This window comes from Lissotriton helveticus, chromosome 12 (genome assembly GCF_964261635.1).
Source record: "Lissotriton helveticus chromosome 12, aLisHel1.1, whole genome shotgun sequence".
In the NCBI taxonomy this organism is placed as follows: Eukaryota; Metazoa; Chordata; class Amphibia; order Caudata; family Salamandridae; genus Lissotriton; species Lissotriton helveticus.
Genome location: NC_136073.1, coordinates 626,513,318 through 626,533,256, shown reverse-complemented (window position 1 = coordinate 626,533,256; position 19,939 = coordinate 626,513,318). Strand labels below are relative to the sequence as shown.

Sequence of the window (19,939 nt, the reverse complement as noted above, 5' to 3'; positions counted from 1 at the left end):
AGGCGATAATTTAACGATAGATACTAGAGTAACTCTGTCGTGCTTTTCATACAGACTAAGGTAAACAAAAACTTACAACGCCTTCCAGGACAATCCATTGTGTCCGGTTGTGGTTCTGTGCTTGAACCCTTCTGCAAATTTGTGGATTTTTTCTTAAAACCACTAGCAGAAAATACAAGGGCTTACCTCCGTGACACTAAGGAAGTGATCAATTTGGTAGATGAGATGCCCTTTGATCCGGAATCCCAACTCATGGTTACTATGGATATCGTGTCATTGTACATGAGTGTGCCCTGGCCTGGCGGTGATTAGAAAAGCACTGGACGGAAGTGTGAGAAGTTGGCCTGATATGTGATGTCCACTATTCTAGTGGGCACCCTGTATCAGTCCAAACAACCCTTATGGTGATGGTTGTAAAGTCAACCTTATAGACCAGCTATACTAGTGGTAGCATGGACAAAGCAGTCTTAGGCTAAAACTTCAGAGAGCATGTGAAGTCAGCTGTTTTACCATATGTAACCCCTTGAATACCAAATGAAAGGACACCACACAGGTTATATATAAAATATATATGTATTTATTATAAACACAACCCCTCTGAACTCTTTATGAGGTCAGAGGACACAGCACATAACAAGTTACTCAATTATCATACAATGAGTTGCACAAAATACAGTTGAGCCCTAGGGGCATTGCAAACCATATACTAAAATAGTGGTATAAGTACCACATCACGAACAGAGAGTAGGCCTAGGGAATCGCTGGGGCTACACTGAGCTAACACGAGTTAGGAAGCAAGAGGCCCATGGGATGCGCGTGCAGTGTCTAAACACAAGTTACCATAGGGATACAATGGGAACCTAAGAGTTATAAACTAGTTATTTTAGGACACTTCCGAATGTACTAGGAGAAAGCCACTGAAAACTAGGACACTAGGATAGTCAATATCCACAGGAGCACTGGAGTGCCCGCGTTACCTCACCCACAGGAGCCGGGTGCATAGGTGTCAAGTTGTGTCGGGTTTCGTCGCTGAATCCAATGGAAATCTGTAAAAAGATGCTGCAGGCGACCAGGAGAGAAGTGTCCGGTTGGATCCAAAGGCGGATCGAGGCTAAAGAGTACCTGAAAGTAGAGGGGACAGAGTCTGGGTCACTAGCCAGTGACCAGGAAGGAAACTAGGCGATGTCGCGAAGCAATGAGGTGATGTCGTGAAGCTTGACTCTGCAGCCACGTGGACCAGGAGGCGTCAACGACGACCAGGAGCTGGATACGGACTGTCCCACGAAGGATCTCGCTGCTGGCGGCGTCGGCTTCCGGATTGGAGTCAACAGGCCTTGGCAAATGCACCCCACGCAGGAATATAAATATTCGCTTCGAGGCAGACCAGCAATGTCTGGGGGGCTTCTCCTTTGCAGGGATGCAGGGGCCCACCTGGAGCAACCAGGCAGGTGGTTCAGATTCAAAGGTTCGTCGTCACAGAGGCCACTAGCCAACGGGCAAGTGACCGTACAGACGCGTCGAGCACAAAAGTACTAGCAGGCCCCACGTGGCACTAGGTGAGTGTGGGGGCTGTGCGTCGGTGCAAAAGGTGCTGGGGGCTGGGGCTTCTCAATCCGCAATGCACAACTTCGAGGGTGCCTCAGAAGGTGCACAAGTAGCAAGGAGCAGGTTTTTCAAGATGTCCGGTCCCACGTCTCTCGTCGCCTCCACGGGTCTCAGCTTTGCTGTGGCAGTGGATCGGGCTCAAGGAAGTCTGGAATTCCAGTTCTTGTCAGGCTCTGTGCTCGGGCTCAGGCGGGAGCGTCGACAAAGCAAACCGCAGATCGCTGGATGGTGCCTGTTTGCACAGGGTGGTCACTCCTTGACCACAAGGGAGATTCTTCAGTCTTCTAGTTGCAATAGAATGTCGAAGATCCAGAGTTTCGTTTCAAGTTTCAGTTCAGGATAAATCTAAAGTCTCTTGACTCAGCTCCTACCTTTACATCAATAAAAGGTGCTGGATTACCTGCTATGTCTCTCTTATGGGTGGGACCAGAGAAGGGGGTGGTTACACCCCTTGCCCTTTGTCCAGTTTCGCGCCAGAGCTGGGGTTGGAGTGCCCCAGCAACTGGTTTCAACCGGACTATGCATGGAGCACCTTGTGTGCCCCCAGGCAGTGTCTCATTTCATTCAGCCCTCCCTGCCCCAATACACTAAGGCCTGTCTGGGGTGGTGCTAGCACCTCCTAAGGCAGGAAATCTATTGTCCAAGCCTCCCTCGCTGGAAGGACTCCCAGCAGCAGGAGGTCAGACTTGTGTCTGTGGCAGCAGCATCCATTTTGTGATGCTGAGGCTCTGGTTAACTTTAACCAGGATTAACAGGAACAACAGGTCTTCTCCCTCTAGAAGGGTGGAATGCTACCCCCGTCGCCAGAACCAAGGGACTCACTACTCACGCCCAAACACCCTACGGACAACCTGGACAGGATGATCTGCGTAACATCCTTTAACACAAGGAGCAACGAGATAAAACAAATTGTCAACAGACACTGGAACCTTGTTGCAGACTATCTTGAGATACCTAATCCTCCCATGCACTCTTACACGAAAGGCAAGAATATAAGAGACTATGTAGTAAGGTCATTCCTTGAAACACCGCCCCAAACCATGTGGCAGCTACCGGAGATTACCGGTCATTATAAATGTGGCAAATGCAAAGCCTGCAAGCTAACTAAACTGCTCCGTGTTCAACAGCACAAGATTGACTTGAAAGTACATATGAACTGCAACACGTCAGATGTAATCTACGCAATCCTCTGCCCTTGCGAGAAGATCTAGATTAGCCAAATGAGACAGAAGGTTAAGGCACGAAAGTGGTAGTGTTCTATGAAGTGTCTCAATCACACAGACATATGCAAAAAAAGATAATACACGTATGATGTGCATTGATGCTGCTTGCTGTAATTTCTTTTTTTTTAAACCATATCTGTTTAACCAATAGTATGTGTTAATTAACTGAACAAAGTTAAATGACCCAACAAAAATACTACATAATTCTTGGAATTCCTTAGCTTGAATTGCTAGATAAATAGTGCAAAAACAGATACTTACATTAGAGCCATTTAAAACGTTGCCAATCGCAAGAAGGGATGAGAGGATACATTTAAAAGTTTTATTCTTCGCCAGCTGTGCCATTCCTTCCTTGAGTTCAAACAAAGGTTCTGCAATTTCCTATAATGATCAGAAATCGTTTTTCTTATTTGTGAAATGTAACTATGATATTAACATACTAAAAACATTGCATGCATTTTAATTTATGGCACGTTCAATGTTAAAACGGTATTTATGGTCAATTTCCCGCTTGAACATGTACTTTTAAACATGTTTAAATGTGCACTTTTGCAATATCAGGGATTTTCTATGCGAAAACCACAAACCCCTGGATGAGTATACCAAAAGGATTGCCATCTGGTGCGAGATACTGAAACATGACTACAGTACCTGTCTTTCTTTGAATAACACAACTTTTCTGATTGGATTAGAAACAAGCTATGTAACGTCGGCTGAAAATACTAACTAAAGTATCCATCCACGACTAACAAAGAAAACAGACTTGGCTTTTCTGAAAAATGCAAAGGCAGGCACACAACTGTACAAACATGCATTGTTACACAGAAAACCAGACATAAAAGTGGATGTATGACGTATTCACGCATGCGTTTACGATGTATGCCTTTACAACGCGGGCAATACAACAAACGCGTCATTATCACGTGTTCCATTACAACACAAGTCGTTACAACGAATTGCTGTAGGGGAGCACTGGAATTTGGAACAGTATATTTTACAATTCCCACTCCGGTCTGTGCAACAGTAGAGAAGGTGTTGGATTTAAAATCAAACAGTGAGTTCCCTGAAGCAAGTCATTGTAATGACTTGCGTTGTAATGCAACTCTGGTAGCAATGCGTTCGTTGTAGTGCCTGCGTTCTGATGGCACTTGGTTGTTTTGTCTGCGTTGTAAACGCTGTTTCCTCATAAAAGCAGACAAAGGCAACATGCATAAAGGCATGCAACCATGCACAGACTACACAGACATATCAAACACACTTACAACACATACACACACACAAAGAGGCACGGCCCGCTCCATTTTAATTCTGATTATGCATTGAGATAAGCATCTAACAAACACATTTCATAAAAAATACACAGAAAAAATAAGTTAAATGGAGAGAGTCAAGGGGGTTTACAATTCCTCTGAATGCATTGGATCCTACCTTAAAAGGAAAATTAAGTCCATCTTGTTATTCATGCCACACACAGACTTTACAAATAGAAAGGGAAATACAAAAAGAAGAAATACAACAAACATACATTTAAACAACTTAACATATATACGAATTTGGAAAGAACATTTGATGAAGACATGCTACTCAGGTGGTAGGTAACCGCTTCAGCACCCCACAGAGAGGTAGTAAGCGCTATATAAATGCTGCAATACAATACAAGGCAAAAGACTAACAATACTGATGTCAACTTAGGAGGATCATAGCTTAAGGGATAAAATAAAATTAAAAGTGCCAACACACAACAAATCGGGCACTGTACCCATAATGTAACACACTATATTTAGCTAATTAATTGATTTATACGTATTCAACGAAGCGTACAAAGCATGAAGGCGTTCGAGCCCTTTACAATGAAAAATTCAAAGGTAACAAGAAACAATATGCATAAAAAGAAGTTAAAAGAAATTGTTGTATGTACAACAAATTGATAATAAGCATTGGCAAAGCCAATAGGTCTCGGCAACCAAGAGCTATTGGTGTGGTCAATGTTTTCTAGCCATGTTAAACAGCAGCCCGTCTGCTGTTCAGCATAGATGAAAGTGAGGTTAAAAAGCAAGAAGCCTGAGCCTGTAGGCATGTAGAATGGCTGTAGGTGTGTGTGTGAATTTACTGGGTGCATAATAATTTTTTATTTGCAAAATCGTTACAACGAATGAAAAGATCATGCCTATTATAAAAAGTATTCCACAAGAAACCACCTTTTTTGTTTTTTGCACTTTTACATAGACCAAACTCGACCTGAAGGTATTGGAGCGCAGTCCATGAGCACCAGTTGCATCCATTCATTTTTAGGAATTGAGATAGTGACCAGCCCAGAAATCACGGGATGTTGATCTGACGCTGGGACTCGAACCCTGTCTCACAGCTTCAAAGTTAGCAGTTCAAGTATTTGTGCCACATCCTCTCCCTGTGTTTATAAAAGAAAGCATGGGGGAACAGTAACGAGGAAAGATTTTAGCAAAATAGGAGGCAAGTTTTTCACTGCACATGTACCAGGCATGTGCTTTCTAGCCGTGACCTAAAAATCTGAGTGTCCTGAGTCTGGAGGGAGACCGAATTGGTATATTAAACGGGCATTAAGGAGGTCAAGAGAAGATATCCAAGGGAAGATGAAGAAGAGGATGAGAGCATGGTGGAGGGAGTGGATGGTCGTGTACCCACAGTCAGTAGATTTTACATGCAGAGTGGATAACGCTTTTGGGAAGAGAAGCAATTTCAGGTCAATTAAGTTGCCTATCCAGGCAGTGGTGCGAAGGCTACGAGGGCGAGGTTTCCACCTTATGGTTGCACTGCTGGAAAAGGCCTGTGCGATCGTATGTTTCTTCATGAAGGCTTGGATTCAAGGAGCAGAGTTCCGACTTTAGTTTAAAGGCAACATATCAGGGAAGAGGTGTGTGTAGTTCTTGGAGAGTAACAGTCATGTAGAGAGCTCTATTTTTTTGAAGGAAGCCAATGAAGTGATAAAGAAAAGTTACTTACCTTTGGCAATGCTCTATCTAGTGGATACTTTATCTTACTACAGATACCTCCAGGTGCCAGACTGGAGATTTTGTTAGCAATGTTCTCATGGACCGACAGGTGGCGTTCTGCAGCTCTACGAAGTGTTTGTCCCCTCCCACAAGTAACACTGGGGCCGCATGCAACCACACCTCTGCACATCTAGACACAGAGATCTCAGTAATGATATTTGAATATTTAAGAGTCCATTACACAGAATTGGAGGGAGGGACAGTGAGGAATCTGTGGTTAGATCAAGTAGCCACCATAAGGAATATGCTACTTACCAGTATTCATCTGTTCTTGGCATGTAGGGCTGCTGACCTTCATATCTGTGCATAGATCGCCGCCTAGTGTTGGGTCCGGATGATTGCACATTGTTGTCCTGGAAGAGTCTTCGAAGTATCACGAGATAGGTGGCTCCTCCCTTGGACTACAGTGCGCATGGGCATCCTGTCCATCCTCAGATTGTTTTTCGCCATTGTGGCAGAGATGGAGTATAGTACAGTAAGAGATGTCCATGCAAAGAGTGAGTGCTGCAGCTGCGACAGGCACCGGGGAGGCGGGTGGGCGATATGAATGTCAGCAGCCCTACATGCCAAGAACAGATGCATACTGGTAAGTAGCATATTCCGTTCGAGGCATGTGGGCTGCTAAATTCATATCTGTGCATAGAATGTATAGCAGTATCTCCCCTAGCGGTGGCCGCCTGTGCCAGCTGCAGCAGTCTGAAAAAGAGTTTTGAGAACAGCTTGTCCTACAGCAGCTTGCTGTTTGGAATGTACATCTACGCAATAGTGTTTGGTAAATGTATGTATGGTTGACCATGTGGCTGCTCTACAAATTTCGTGTAAAGGAATATTTCCTAGGAAAGCCATGGATGCCCCTAGTTTGCGTGTAGAATGCGTCCTAGGGGGACTGTTAAGGTGCGTTTTGCTTTTAAATAACATATTTGGATGCACTTAACGATCCATCTGGCTATACCTGATTTTGAGATAGGGTTGCCTTTGTGTTGCGGTGAGAAAGCAACTGTTTTGTCTTTCGAAACGCCTTTGTTCTATCTATATAGTATAGCAGAGCTCTCTTGACATCTAGAGTATGCAAGGCCCTTTCAGCTACTGTCTGTGGGTTTTGAAAGAACACTGGCAGTTCTATTGTTTGATTTATATGAAAATGGGATATCACTTTTGGCATGAATTTAGGGTTTGTTCTGAGAACTACTCTATTTGCGTGTACTTGAATGAATGGCTCTTGAATAGTTAGGGCTTGTAGCTCACTAACTCTAAGTGAAGTAATGGCAATTAGGAAAGCCACTTTCCAAGTAAGAAATTGTAGTTCACATGAGTGTAGTGGTTCAAAAGGTGGTCCCATAAGTCTGGTTAAAACGACGTTTAGATTCCAGACAGGTGAAAGTGGGTGTTTTGGTGGAATTACTCGTTTGAGTCCTTCCATGAATGCCTCTATCACTGGCACTTTAAACAGTGAAAGGTGTTGCCTGTTTTGGAGGTATGCTGCCAACGCAGCCAGTTGTATCCTGATGGATGAGTAGACTAAATTGCAATGTTGTAGGTGGAGGAGATAGAAAATGATGTTCTGTGTAGAAGCATCTAATGGGTTTATGTTGTTGTTTCTACAGTAAATGACGAAACGTTTCCACTTTGCTGCATAACATGCCCTGGTAGTGGGTCTTCTTGCCTCTTTGAGAATATTCATACAGTCTGGAGGCAAGTTGAGGTATCCAAATTCTAGGATCTCAGGAGCCAGATCGCTAGGTTCAGCTGTTGCGGATCTGGGTGCTGGATTTCGTCACGGTTCTGAGTTAGAAGACTGGGTTGTGAGTCACAGTCTTTGATGAGGGACTACTGACAGTTCTAGGAACGCTGTGTACCATGGTTGCCTTGCCCACGTGGGAGCAACTAGGATTAGCGTCAGGGAATGTTGGCGCAGTTTGCGTGCCACTAGCGGGATTAATGGCGCTGGGGGAAAAGCGTACGCAAATTTGCCTGACCAGTTCGTCCATATCGCTTTGCCCTGCGACTGCGGATGTGGGAACCTGGCGGCAAAGTACTGGCATTTTGCGTTTTTGCTTGTGGCAAATAGATCTATTTCCAATTGTCCCCACTTCCGGAAGAATGGTTGGAGCACATTGGGGTGAATCTCCCATTCGTGCATTTGTTGACTGTGTCTGCTAAGCAGGTCGGCTATTTGATTGCCCTTACCTGGGAGGTGTTCTGCTGTGAGAAAAATGTTCCTCTGAATGGCTCATTTCCACACTCTTTGAGCCAGGTGCGACAGCTGTGGGGAGTGTGTCCCTCCCTGCTTTTGAATGTAATACATAGCTGTCATGTTGTCCGTCCGGATCAACACAGTTTTGTTGCATAAGTGTTTCTGGAACGCTTTTAGGGCTAGGAAGATCGCCATCAATTCTAGAAGATTGATGTGCATCTTTTTCTGTTGTATAGTCCATAGTCCCTGGACTGTGTAATGCATGACATGGGCTCCCCAGCCTAGCAGGGATGCGTCCGCTGTCATTATTATTTGTGGGATAGGCTCTTGGAACAGTCGTCCCTTGCAAAGGTTTTGTGGATTCCACCAATGCAGAGAGTTGTATACACGACTGTTCACCAACACTAGGTCCTTTAATTGTCCTTGAGCCTGGTTCCACTGCCTTGCTAGGCCCTCCTGTAGCGGACGCGTGTGTAGTGTGGCATGAGGGACTATAAATATGCACAAGGCCATCATGCCCATCAGTTGCATAAATACTCTAGCTGGCAATGAGTGTTGGGGTCTGAACTTTTGGATCAACATTTGCATACTGTTGATCCGTGCTGCGTTGGGGTATGCTTTTGCCACTAGTGTATCTATTGTCGCTCCCAGGTACTGTTGGACGTGGGAGGGTTGCAGATGTGATTTTGGGTAGTTTAGCGAGAAGCCCAGACTGTGCAGGAGATGAATGGTTCTTGACATGTGGCTGGCACATTGCTGGGCCAATGGCGCGTGTATTAGCCAATCGTCCAGATATGGGTACACATGAATGTGTTGTCTTCTGAGAAGTGCCGCCACTGTTGCTAGGCATTTGGTGAACACCCGTGGAGCTGTTGTGACACCGAATGGTAGGACTTTGAACTGGTAGTGTTGTCCTTGAATAGTAAACCTCAGATACTTTCTGTGAGCGGGGTGTATTGGTATATGAAAGTATGCGTCTTTGAGGTCTAGGGTTGCTAGGAAGTCTCCCAGACGTAGCAATGGCAAGACTTGTTGCAGAGTGAGCATGTGGAAATGCTCTGATAAAATGTACAAGTTGAGGGGCCTGAGGTCCAATATTGGTCTGAGAGAACCGTCCTTTTTGGGAATGAGGAAGTATAGTGAGTATACTCCTGTTCCTTGATGTTGAAGTGTGACTGGTTCTATGGCCCCCTTTTGCAGCATACTGATGACCTCTTGCTGCAGTAATGTTATATGTTCCTGTGACATTGGACGGTGTATGGGTGGAATGTTGGGTGGTGTTGATGTGAGTTCTAGGCAATATAAATGAGTGCGACCCGCACACGTATTTTCTCAAAGTTTATCCGATGTAATCATTTCGGGTGCTATCCTGATAAGTGCTATGTCCTGAAGCACTCTGGGGGACGTAGTCTTTACATATTGCTGATATCAAACGTGTATCAGACAAGATGCAACCACCTTTTGGATGATAAAAAAACTCATCGTAATCCATTTTAGTCCATTTTCATTTAGAAGTTTTATTAAGTTCATGTAGGTAAAAACACGGTAACTCCATTGTACAAATGCGTGTATCATGCCAAAGCCTTTAAATACAGCATGTCGAATCCCCATGTTTCATATAGATGCGTTTAACTCAATGCATTTCGACCCTACGGCCTTCGTCAGGTGTACATCTGCAGTAAAGAATAAACATTGTATCAAGAATTGATTTTGGTGTCACTAAATACACTAATTCAATTAATACCATTAACGGTGTTAACATAACATACCATCCCCGAATAAAATAATTGCTCTCCAAATGTGAGAAGTTGGCCTGATGTATGATGTCTCCAATTCTGGGGGCACCTTATATCAGTCCAAACAATCCCTTATGGTGGTGGTTGTAAGTCAACCTTAAAGACAAGCTACCCTAGAGGTAGCATGGACAAAGCAGCCTAAAGGCTTAACTCAAGAGGACATGTGAAGCCAGCTGTTTTACCATATGCAATCCTGTAATATCAAATGAAAGGACACCAGGTCAGGTCAAATATCTTTATTCGATTGTATACATTTGACAATCATAAAAGTACATTTCATGGCATAAACATTTGACACAAAATGTAATAAAAAATAAAATGTATCAGAAAGAGCAACGGGCACAGGAAAAATAAGAAGCTAAGAGGTGTAAGTATACAGTTTGATAAAAATAATATACCTATCAGTAGCACAATTAATTAACCTTCCATGCTTTTCCTGAACTTCAGTGCTAATTTTAAAAAGCTACAAATAAACATAGTACATTCACAGTTTAGCATTTGAAGGAAATAAAGTGCTGGTCTGATTTGTGCAAGATTCAGCTTTAAAAGAAGAGGTTTTAAAAACAGTTTGCGGGGAACTATATAGTAAGAACAGATAAATAAAAAGTGTGCCAGGTCTTGCGGAGACTTATTGTCGCAGCCGCAAGCTGGCAACACTTGACCTCTATGGGCCCCACTTGGTACAGCTAACAATAAATGAAACAGGTCAAAACGAAACCTTGTCAGCAAAAAACGTTCAAAACCAGACATGGGCCAAGATAGGTAGGGTTCCATTTGTGGACAGGTTTTTGTCAGAACATGCGACCTCACACTGTTTTTCTTGAGCTCTCTTTCTTCCCTAGCTAGGTACCTAGATGACATAAAAGTGTTCTTCACATAATTTACATCAGATTTGGTAATTGACTCTGGGGCTAGGAAGAGGTCCACCCGTCCCATTTCAAGAAGACATCTTCTGACATAACTTATCCATGGGATTTTGTGCCTCCCTTCCCACGATAGTGCTTCGTGTAAGATGTTTCTGGTGAGGGGTATGTCTATATTCAGCCAACAATTTAACCAACATAACAAAGGATTTGCAGCAATTCTATCGCTTAGAAAGGGCATGCCCAGTTCCTCATGGACTGAAAAGTTTGCCGTTCCCCTTGGGACCCTTAGCACTTGTTTTAAGAAGTTATTTTCAGTAACCTCAAGGTCGTCAAGAGGAACAAAGCCCCATAATTCGCTCCCGTAGCACGCGACAGCCGTGTTTTTAGCTTGGTATAGCTTCATCAGGGCAGCCACTGGGCTGTTTCCCATTTTCCTTGCAAAATCTATTATTGCTGCGTTTGCCCGCACTACTTCCCCCTTCTTCTTTCGTACCGCTGGTGCCCGCGTTAGTTTGTGGTCAAAAAGAACACCAAGGTATGAAAAGGTCTTGGTTATCGGTATTTTTTCGCCGTTGACTGAGTAGGGGTATAACTTTCTGGGGCCTGATCCTGTCGTCATGGCAAAAGATTTCGAATTGTTGATGCTCAGGCCTCGAGAGTTCATGAATACATGGAAGGAATCTAGCAAGATTTGAAGGCCAATAGCAGTTCTAGAAATTAGGACGGCGTCGTCCGCATATAGCAGGACGGGCACGCCCTTCCTTCCTATGTATGGATAGTCTGTACCCGTTTTTAATAAGTGTTCCTCCAAATCATTAATATAAAGATTAAAAAGAAACGGGGCTAAAATACACCCCTGTCTGACTCCCCGGTTTATCCTAAAATCCCTGGTTACTTACAGGTCTTGGGTATAACGGACATTGGCTCTTGTGTCCGAATGAAGATCGGCCAGAAAGTTTATTAAGTTTTGCTCCACCCCCATTTTTTGCAGGACCTCCCAGAGCCTACCTCTGTCAACGCAATCGAAGGCAGACGATAGGTCCATAAAGGCCATATGGATGGTCCCCTTTCTTGCCATAGTATATTTTCCATTTATTAAATACAGATTCAGACATTGAGTTACAGTTGAATGGCCTGGTCTGAACCCGTATTGTATAGGCGACATTATATTATTTTCATTTGCCCATGCTACCAGTCTATTTAAAATTATACCCCCCACTACCTTGGCAACTGAATTAATCAGGGAAATAGGTCTATAGCATACTGCACTATTTCGGTCGCCCTTCTTGAAAACGGGCACTATGGTTGAGGATCCCCAAGACTTGGGGCAGCCAATTGAAGCTCCAGCGTTTATTACTGCAGTGAGGACAGGCGCCCATAGGTGGATGTTGGATTTGAATAAATCGGGGGGGAGGCCGTCAGGGCCAGGAGCCTTGTTGCAGGTTAAACCCCGGATCCCCTTCTCTACCTCCCCGGCTGTGAAGCACAGCCGAGTTTCCTCAAGGGTTTTAAAATCAAATTCTGCCTGTGACTCATCACTTTGAAAAATTACACTAAAATGGGAGACCCACTCCTCCTCGGGTATATTAGTTCCAGGCGAAGAATTACTAGGATCATCAAAAAATGGTTTATTTATAATGTTCCAGAACTTGGAGCTATTACCCAAGACTGTGGGGTCGAGCAGAGTCTCCCAGGTGCGTGCTTTTACTTCTCTTTTCCGAGATGCCAGAGTTGCCTTATATTCGGCTCTCAAAAACTTTATGAGGGCAGAGTCTCCTGGGTTAGATTTTAATGCTTTTTTAAGATTTCGCCCGGCCTTTGAACATGCTTGATCAAACCATCTAGGTTGGCAATCAGACTGACCCTTCACCGGTATAGTTAGCATTTGACCAACTCGTTTTACCACATCAGAGAAGGCATTTAGAGTCATTTCGGGCGATGTGGTTGGAGAAACACAAAGTCCAAGTTCAATGCCGCAACTAGTATTAATTGAGCTGTACAGAATGTCACTGTCCACCATTGACCATTTCAATCGGCGATTTCCGTTTATTGACTTTAAGGACCCACAGTCTGTGCACGTCTTCCGCTGTTCAAAAATACCTCCTCCTACTACAATGGAAATGGGGTTATGGTCACTGTGGATACTTGTATGAATTTGAAAGTCAGAGGCTAAATAAACAAGATCGCTGGAGAGTAAAATATGGTCTATGTAAGATCCACTACCTGAGCCTTTATAGGTAGGAACATCAAAGATGTAAGCATCCGCTGTCATGGACATAGCAACAGTTAGGTTCCTATCGTCAATTAAATTGTTTGCGTGCGTGCCACGCGTCGAGTGGTCAAAATGAAAACCGGACCTGTTGTTACAACCTAGGGAGCCGATCGGTGTCATTTCTGGATTGCCACATGGGTGCATGTTAAAATCACCAGCTACTAATATGTTTCGGGGCAAGCTCGCCGCTTTGTCTTTTAAAAAATTATGTAAATGGAGAATGTTACACTCCCCTTGTGGAGATACTGCATTATAGAGGTTGATCAGGGTAAGAGCCCTTTTACCTCTCCTGAGCTCCAGAGCTTGGAAATGTCTGTTTTCAGTTTGTCTATTTGTAACCTGGCAGATAAGTGCAAGACTAATGTATGTTACCAAACCCCCCTTTGATCTTCCACTGTTTGACGAAACTGCTGGTGAGAAAAAGCTCTGATAGCCCTCAATATGTACGTTTTCTTCTTACATCCATGTTTCTTGGAAGCACAAAACAGTGAATTTCTTTATGAATGAAACCCATGTAGGATCTTTTACCTTAGCAGCTAGTCCAGCTACATTCCAAGATAGGAATTTTATGATGCTAGGTGGTGCATAGCCTGGGCCTGCTGCCTGTATCGTATTTAGAGGTATAGATGAAACTTGATTAACTCTATCTGTCACTACGTCTGCATGCACTTCACTATTAGAGGACAGAGAGTTTACCTCACTAGAGGCAAAGTTATAAACTTGGGTGGTGGAAACTAATAAGATAGGCCCGTTCAGTAACGGCGTGTTTTTAGGATAAGATGCTGACAGTTCTATTGTGCTAGTTTCTTCTGACTCTTGGGGGGAAATTGGTGCACTCTCTATGTTAATGCTCTTTCTTATATTCGGAGGTATTATCCGGTTTAAGGACTCAGGATGGGCAGATAAGGGCAAGGATGCTGTTTGTCAATCAATCGCATCCAGGTAGTCAGGAGCTTGGAAAGCATCAAATCTATTTGAGATGGGGACCCCATATTGCGTATTTAAGTGGTATGGGTGTAAGAAATCTCGTTGTTGTGTATGGGGTAATATCTCCCTTCTCTCTTGAAATATTGGAGGTTGCTTATTTGGCCTGTTCTCCCATGATGGTTCCTGCCTTCGGTATGTGAAATCTGTTGGAATGACCTGGCCGAAATACCCCGGGGTTTCCCTGGGTCGATAATGAGGTGCTGGCTCAAACATCCCCCCCTGACCATAGAATGTCTGTGGTTTTATTGTGTTATATCCCGAGATGTTGGAGGGATAAAAGTAGCTTAGATCCATCGTACGGATCAGGCTATTTGTCACATCATTTTTCCAGCTAGTGATAAAGTTAGCCGCACGACTATCTCCAAAGTTTACCACTATACAATCACCCTCTGTCGATTTGAATCTGGTTCCCACCCAAGCTACCCTTCTCACGTGGGAGATGTGACCGATTATATGATGGGGGATCGGTCTGTGTGTGGTCAGCCAGTGGCTCACCTTATTTTTTAGTTCCACGTGGGATTCTGTCCTCTCACCGACTAATTTAGGTACACCAATCATAACGATGGTGTATGGGCTAGATTCAGGGGGGAGATTAATGTGTAAGGGTCTTTTAAATGCCGCTGGTTTTAACGGTTTATCCCCTACTGTGTTTGTAGTTGTAGGCAGATTTGAGGTTTTAGTATGACACTGCGGCTCTGTGTGAATTTTAACTGATTTGACAGGGGAGCCCTCAGCGGCCCATTCGCTTTCATCGTTTTCAGTTTCAGGCGAAATAGGAGTACTAATCGGGGTTTTGGCCACTATGTGTGATGTATTAATAGCTACATGGGAATTTGTTATTTGATTTGTAGAAATTCTATCACCCTCATGATTTAGCAAGGGTTGATTAGTGGCGACATTTTGTAAGACTCTCTTGGCCCGTACATTTTTGGTGCTAATCGAGCCAAGAGAGCTACTTGCTGGCACAAAGGAGGAAATTGATTTTGGTGCTTTCAATATTTTTAGCATACAGGAAGAAGCATCGTTTTGGGCTCTCTCAAATTTCCCTAAAGCTTTCTCAATATTGACCACTCTCTCTTGATGGGCGACAGGAGGGACCTGACCATCTTTTCTATTTCACTCAGAAGGGAGTTATTTGACATCAATGACTCGTCTGACTGGCTTGGCTGGTGTTTTGCCATGTTTATTTGCACCAGCTGTTTTTTGCATAAAGATGAATCTAGGCCTTCATTAGATGATATTAAGGCCGGAGTTGTATTTATAGTACGTTTAGCCGGTCTAAAGTTTGACCAGATATCCTTGGATAAGTGTTTATGTTTGATTATTGGACGATGAATTTTTCTCATAAAAGGTTTTGCTTTATGTTTTTTCCTACGTTGCTCCTTTACATTTGAGGTGGCACAACTATTGTTAGGGATAGGTTGCGTTGTAGATGATAGTCCCTCCACAAGTACATCCACTGGGACTAGAGAGACTGTGGGCGGAAAACAATTGATCTCACCAGAATTACTAATCCTAATAGGACTGCTATCCCTGCTGTTTACTAAAAAAGGAGAAAACAGATCTGATGGGGTATTGTCTCTAGTTTGGGAGCTTGGGAGCCCCGTAAACGATAACATTAATATTGACTCTTGGGAGTTCAATGTATTGTCCATGATGTTTGTATTGTTAGTAGTGTGCTGTGACAGTTCGGGAAAGCACAAATCTGGAGTTACTGAAAGACGTCTCTCAGTGTTTTGTATGACACCACACAAGTTATATATTATAAAAATATATGTATTTATTCTCAGAATAATCCCCTGTACTCTTTATGAGTATAGAAGCACAAGCATTTAAACAAAAGCACAGTATAACATATGAAAGTTGCACAGTTATGGATAAGGACGGTGGCCACTCAAACCATATATAAAAAAAGTGGTATAAGTATCACTAATCGATCAGTGGTAAGGCCTAGGGCCTTGGGAATCGCTGGGACTACACTGGACTAACAGCAGTTAGGACGGGAGTAGCCCGCGGGATTCGGGTGCAGCGCTAAAAGCACATGCATGCACCAATGCAAAGTCAATGGTGCGTAAAAGTTATCGAGTTACAGTTTTAAGGGTTTTCCGACTGGACTAGAAGGACAAAACCTTAGACTTAGACACTAGAGGTGTAAACCACTACAGGAGCACCGGCGTTCAAGAACTACCTCACCCACAGGAAGCGGGTGCACAGGTGCAAAGATGTGTCGGGTTTTGTCACGAAGATCTATGGTGCCTGAAGATGAAGATACTGCAGGCGTCCAAAAGAGTAGTGTCCGGTGTGATCCAAGGGTGGATCGAAGATGTAGAGTACCTGAAAGCAGAGGGGACAGAGTCTGGGTCACTAGCCAGTGACCAGGAAGGAACCAGGCAATGTCGGGCGCAATCAGGTGCTTGTCGTGAAGCTTGTCTCCGCTGCCACGTGGTCTCTGGGGCACCGAGGATGTCCTGGAGTGAATCACGAGCTGTCCCACGAAGGCTCTCGCTGTCGGCGGTGTCGGCTTCAAGATCGGAGTCAACAGGCCTTGGCAAATGCAACCCACGCAGGATTCAAAGATCGCTTCTTACTCGGACCAGCAAGGTCTGAGCGGGTGCTCCTTTTCAGGGGAGCGAGGCCAGTCTGGAGCAACCAGACTAGCAGAGCAAAGTCAAAGGTTCGTCGGTACTGGGGCCACTAGCCAACGGGCAAGTGACCGGACCAAACGCGTCGAGCAAAAAAATGCAAAAGGGCCCCATGCAGCACTCGATGAGTGTGGAGGGGTGAGCTTCGGTGCAAAAGCTGCTCGGGCTGGAGCTTCTCAAACTCCAATGCACAGCTTCGAGGGAGCCTCGGATGCTGCATGGTCAGCGCTTCGTAGTTTTTCCAAGATGGCCAGACCCACGCTTCAGGTCGCCTCCACGGGTCTCAGCTTTGCATAGACTGTGGATCGGGCTGTTGGAAGGCAGGAACGCTGGCTCCTGTCGATCTCTGTCGCTCGAGTTCCGGCGGGAACTGCAACAAAGCAAACGTCGAGGTGCTGGATGGTGCCTGTTTGCACAGGGTGGTCACTCCTTGACCACAAGGGAGATTCGTCAGTCTTTCACGTCGAGTGGGATGTCGGAGGGTCCAGAGTTTCGTTTCATAAGTTTCAGTCAGGATAATCTGATGTACATCTGCACAGCTCCTACCTTTATTCCAAATCAAGGGGCTGGATAACCTGCTAGGTCCCTCCTATGGGTGGGACCCAGGGAGGGGGTGGTTACAGCCCTTTTCCTTTGTCCAGTTTCGCGCCAGGACTGGGGCTGGAGTGCCCCAGAACCTGTTTGACTGGATTTTGCCTGGGACACCTTGTGCCCCCCAGGCAGTGTCTAGTTTCTTTCAACCCTCCCTGCTCCAATCCACTAGCTCCTGTCTGGGGTGGTGTAGCACCTCCCTGTGACAGGAAACCCTTTGTCCAGGCCTCCCCTGCCAAGTTTCGGTCAGCAGCAGGTGGTCAGACTTGTGTCGGGGCAGCAGCGTCCATTTTGTGATGCTGGGGCTCTGGTTAGGATTAACCACGTTTTAAGTAAAGTAGCATGTCTTTTCCCTCTAGAAGGGTGGAATGCTACCCCCGTCGCCAGAACTGGCGAGGGGGTAGTATTCCAAAGTGTATGACACCAAACACGACATGTTTTGATAAAGCCAAACCAAAGTTAGCATTAACCGCGAGGATTATAATGCACTTAAGAGTATATGGTATGGCAGTATCACTGGCACAGCAGTAAGGAAATGGTTCCGAACACTGCAGACAGGCTCAGCTCATGCTAGAGCACCATCTCACATAAAACCAAGCACTCTGCCTCCAGGATTGTAAAGGATTGCCATAGGAGTGACTTATAGGTGTCTATGTGTCCAGATATAGGTTTAGACATAGGTATACTATATCTAAGCAAGGGGTGAGTACACCACCTTGCCCCAGCTGTTTGAACAGCCAGTTGTGTCGATTTAAGTACCAGCCAGGTGTGGCAAAAGATATGCTGCAGCCCCTGGTAGGCCTTGGTTGCATCTATGCCCTGGGCACCCATCGTGCACTGTACAGGGGCTGACAAGGTGTCCAGTACCAAATTGGTGATGTACCTATAGTACATGGAGTCCATTTAAAGAGAGAGCAGATAGCCTGGGGCCCTGATTAGCAGGATCCCAGGCCAACTAAGCCGAAAACCAGCTAAACACAAGGCAAAAAATCTGGGGTAACCATAGTCAGGTATCCACCTACCTACATAGCCCCCCCCCCCCAAACGAAAGGAGATAAGGCTATCCTTGACCAGGTAAGCATATATTGCCTAAGTGGCCATATAAGAAAGTACCTGCACTAGCATGGTTACCCCCTGTTTCATGGCCCACTAAGCAATCCCTCACCCTAGGGGTATCAGAGGGTCTCCACCATAGGGAATCACTACCTGTGGTGTGTTTTGGCAAAGTAAAAGGCTGGTGTTGAGATGGAGTACTGAAGTGAGGCTCCACTAATGTAGGGCTCAGCTTCCTCCAATCATCTTCCACCATGTGTGCCTTTCGTTCCTTGACTGAGTTGCACTGTGCTCTCAGGGTCAACCTCTGGCTGCCTACAGCTGGAGGCCGGGTCCCTTCTGTTGGCTTACTGGAGGGACAGATCAGGTTTGGGGCCTTTGGGTCCCAGGTTTGGCTATGCCCAACAGTGTCCATTTGGGGGAGGTCCCTAACTAGTTGTAAGGGGGATCCCTCAGGAGTTTTTGAAGTTTTCACCTGGCTAGGGCTGCTAGCTTTGGTGCCCCTAATCTGCTGATGGGGGTGTTTTATTTGACAGGGGGCCCTTTGGGGCTCACTGACCTCCTTGACCTCTGCAGCCCTGGGCTGGCTGCGGCAGGGTAGAGAGGGGCAGGTTACCTGCTCCAGACTGGGTCCCACCTTGGAAGGGTCCACTGACATCAGGGGCTTTGCCAGGCTAGGCCTGACTACCTCTGGGGCAGTTTCTTCACAAGGGGTAAGATCAGTTCCCTGAAGAGGCTGATCCTTTCCTAATGTCTGGTGGGAGGGAGATTTCTCTTCCTCCTCAATGCTCTCTGTTTGTGTGGAGTGATCCATAGTTTCAGGCTTCACAACACATGAATCAGTTTGAGTTTGGGCTGTGGCCATCACAGCCCCACCAACCTTTTCAGGAAGGGACTCAGTTTGGGTATGGGCGGTTACCATACCAGGAACAACAAGAAAACCTAGGGGTCTCTGTAGGAAATTATCATGGAAATTCCTATTTCCTTAACCCGACGTCTAACATAGTACATCTGGTTGGAGTTAAGACTAAATAGTTCTCACAGGACACGAGAAACCAAAACGGGGGGCCACCAGTGATTGTAGATCAAAAAACCTTTTGGAGGATTCCCATCAAAGACTTGTGATGATCAATGTTATCATTTGGTCATCCTTAGGGTCGTGTGTCTCTGGATCATTGAGACAAAGATCGTACCCTGTGGTGGAAAAGTGTTCCGACCCGCAATCACTGTTAGACCATATGATATTGATCTGATGGGATCTAGTGCAGTGCAAAAAAATTATAATGAGTGGTGAATTAAAATGGGATAGAGAACCTAGAGACGAAATTTTTATTAGGGAAGGTCTCTTCCTGTTAAAAACAAGAACAGCGCAATATCATAGCAGTTTAACCAAATATCTGCAAGGGGGCCAACATGTTTTAGCCTAATGGGACAAGGGTACCCAGGGTTTCTTCAGGGCCTCTGTTCTCAAAAATAATGCTACTGCATATGGTGCAAATAATGTGCCAAAGCAAAATTGTCAAAAAACAAACGTGAATATCATTCTTTAACAGCAAAGGATATATATTTCCGACGTCTGTTAATTCTCCTCAGTGACAACTGGTGTATTAGTTACATCTATAGCAGAAAAAATACAGTGCCCCCTCTGTAAGGGTTAATTGTGAAAGATCACATGTCCGAA

At 45.0% G+C, this 19,939-nt stretch overlaps 1 protein-coding gene across 2 annotated transcripts in view; it reads right to left on the bottom strand.

Moving 5' to 3' along the window:
• FHOD1 (formin homology 2 domain containing 1) overlaps positions 1–19,939 on the bottom strand; it is a 1,641,100-nt gene that overhangs the window by 447,032 nt on the left and 1,174,129 nt on the right. For both annotated transcript variants that reach the window (XR_013603775.1, XM_078670473.1), the window contains exon 17: positions 3,090–3,209. Coding sequence is in view for 1 of the 2 variants with exons in the window: in XM_078670473.1 (XP_078526599.1) it covers positions 3,090–3,209 (120 nt within the window). In the remaining variant the exon portion in view is untranslated. The remainder of the gene's footprint in view (positions 1–3,089; positions 3,210–19,939) is intronic.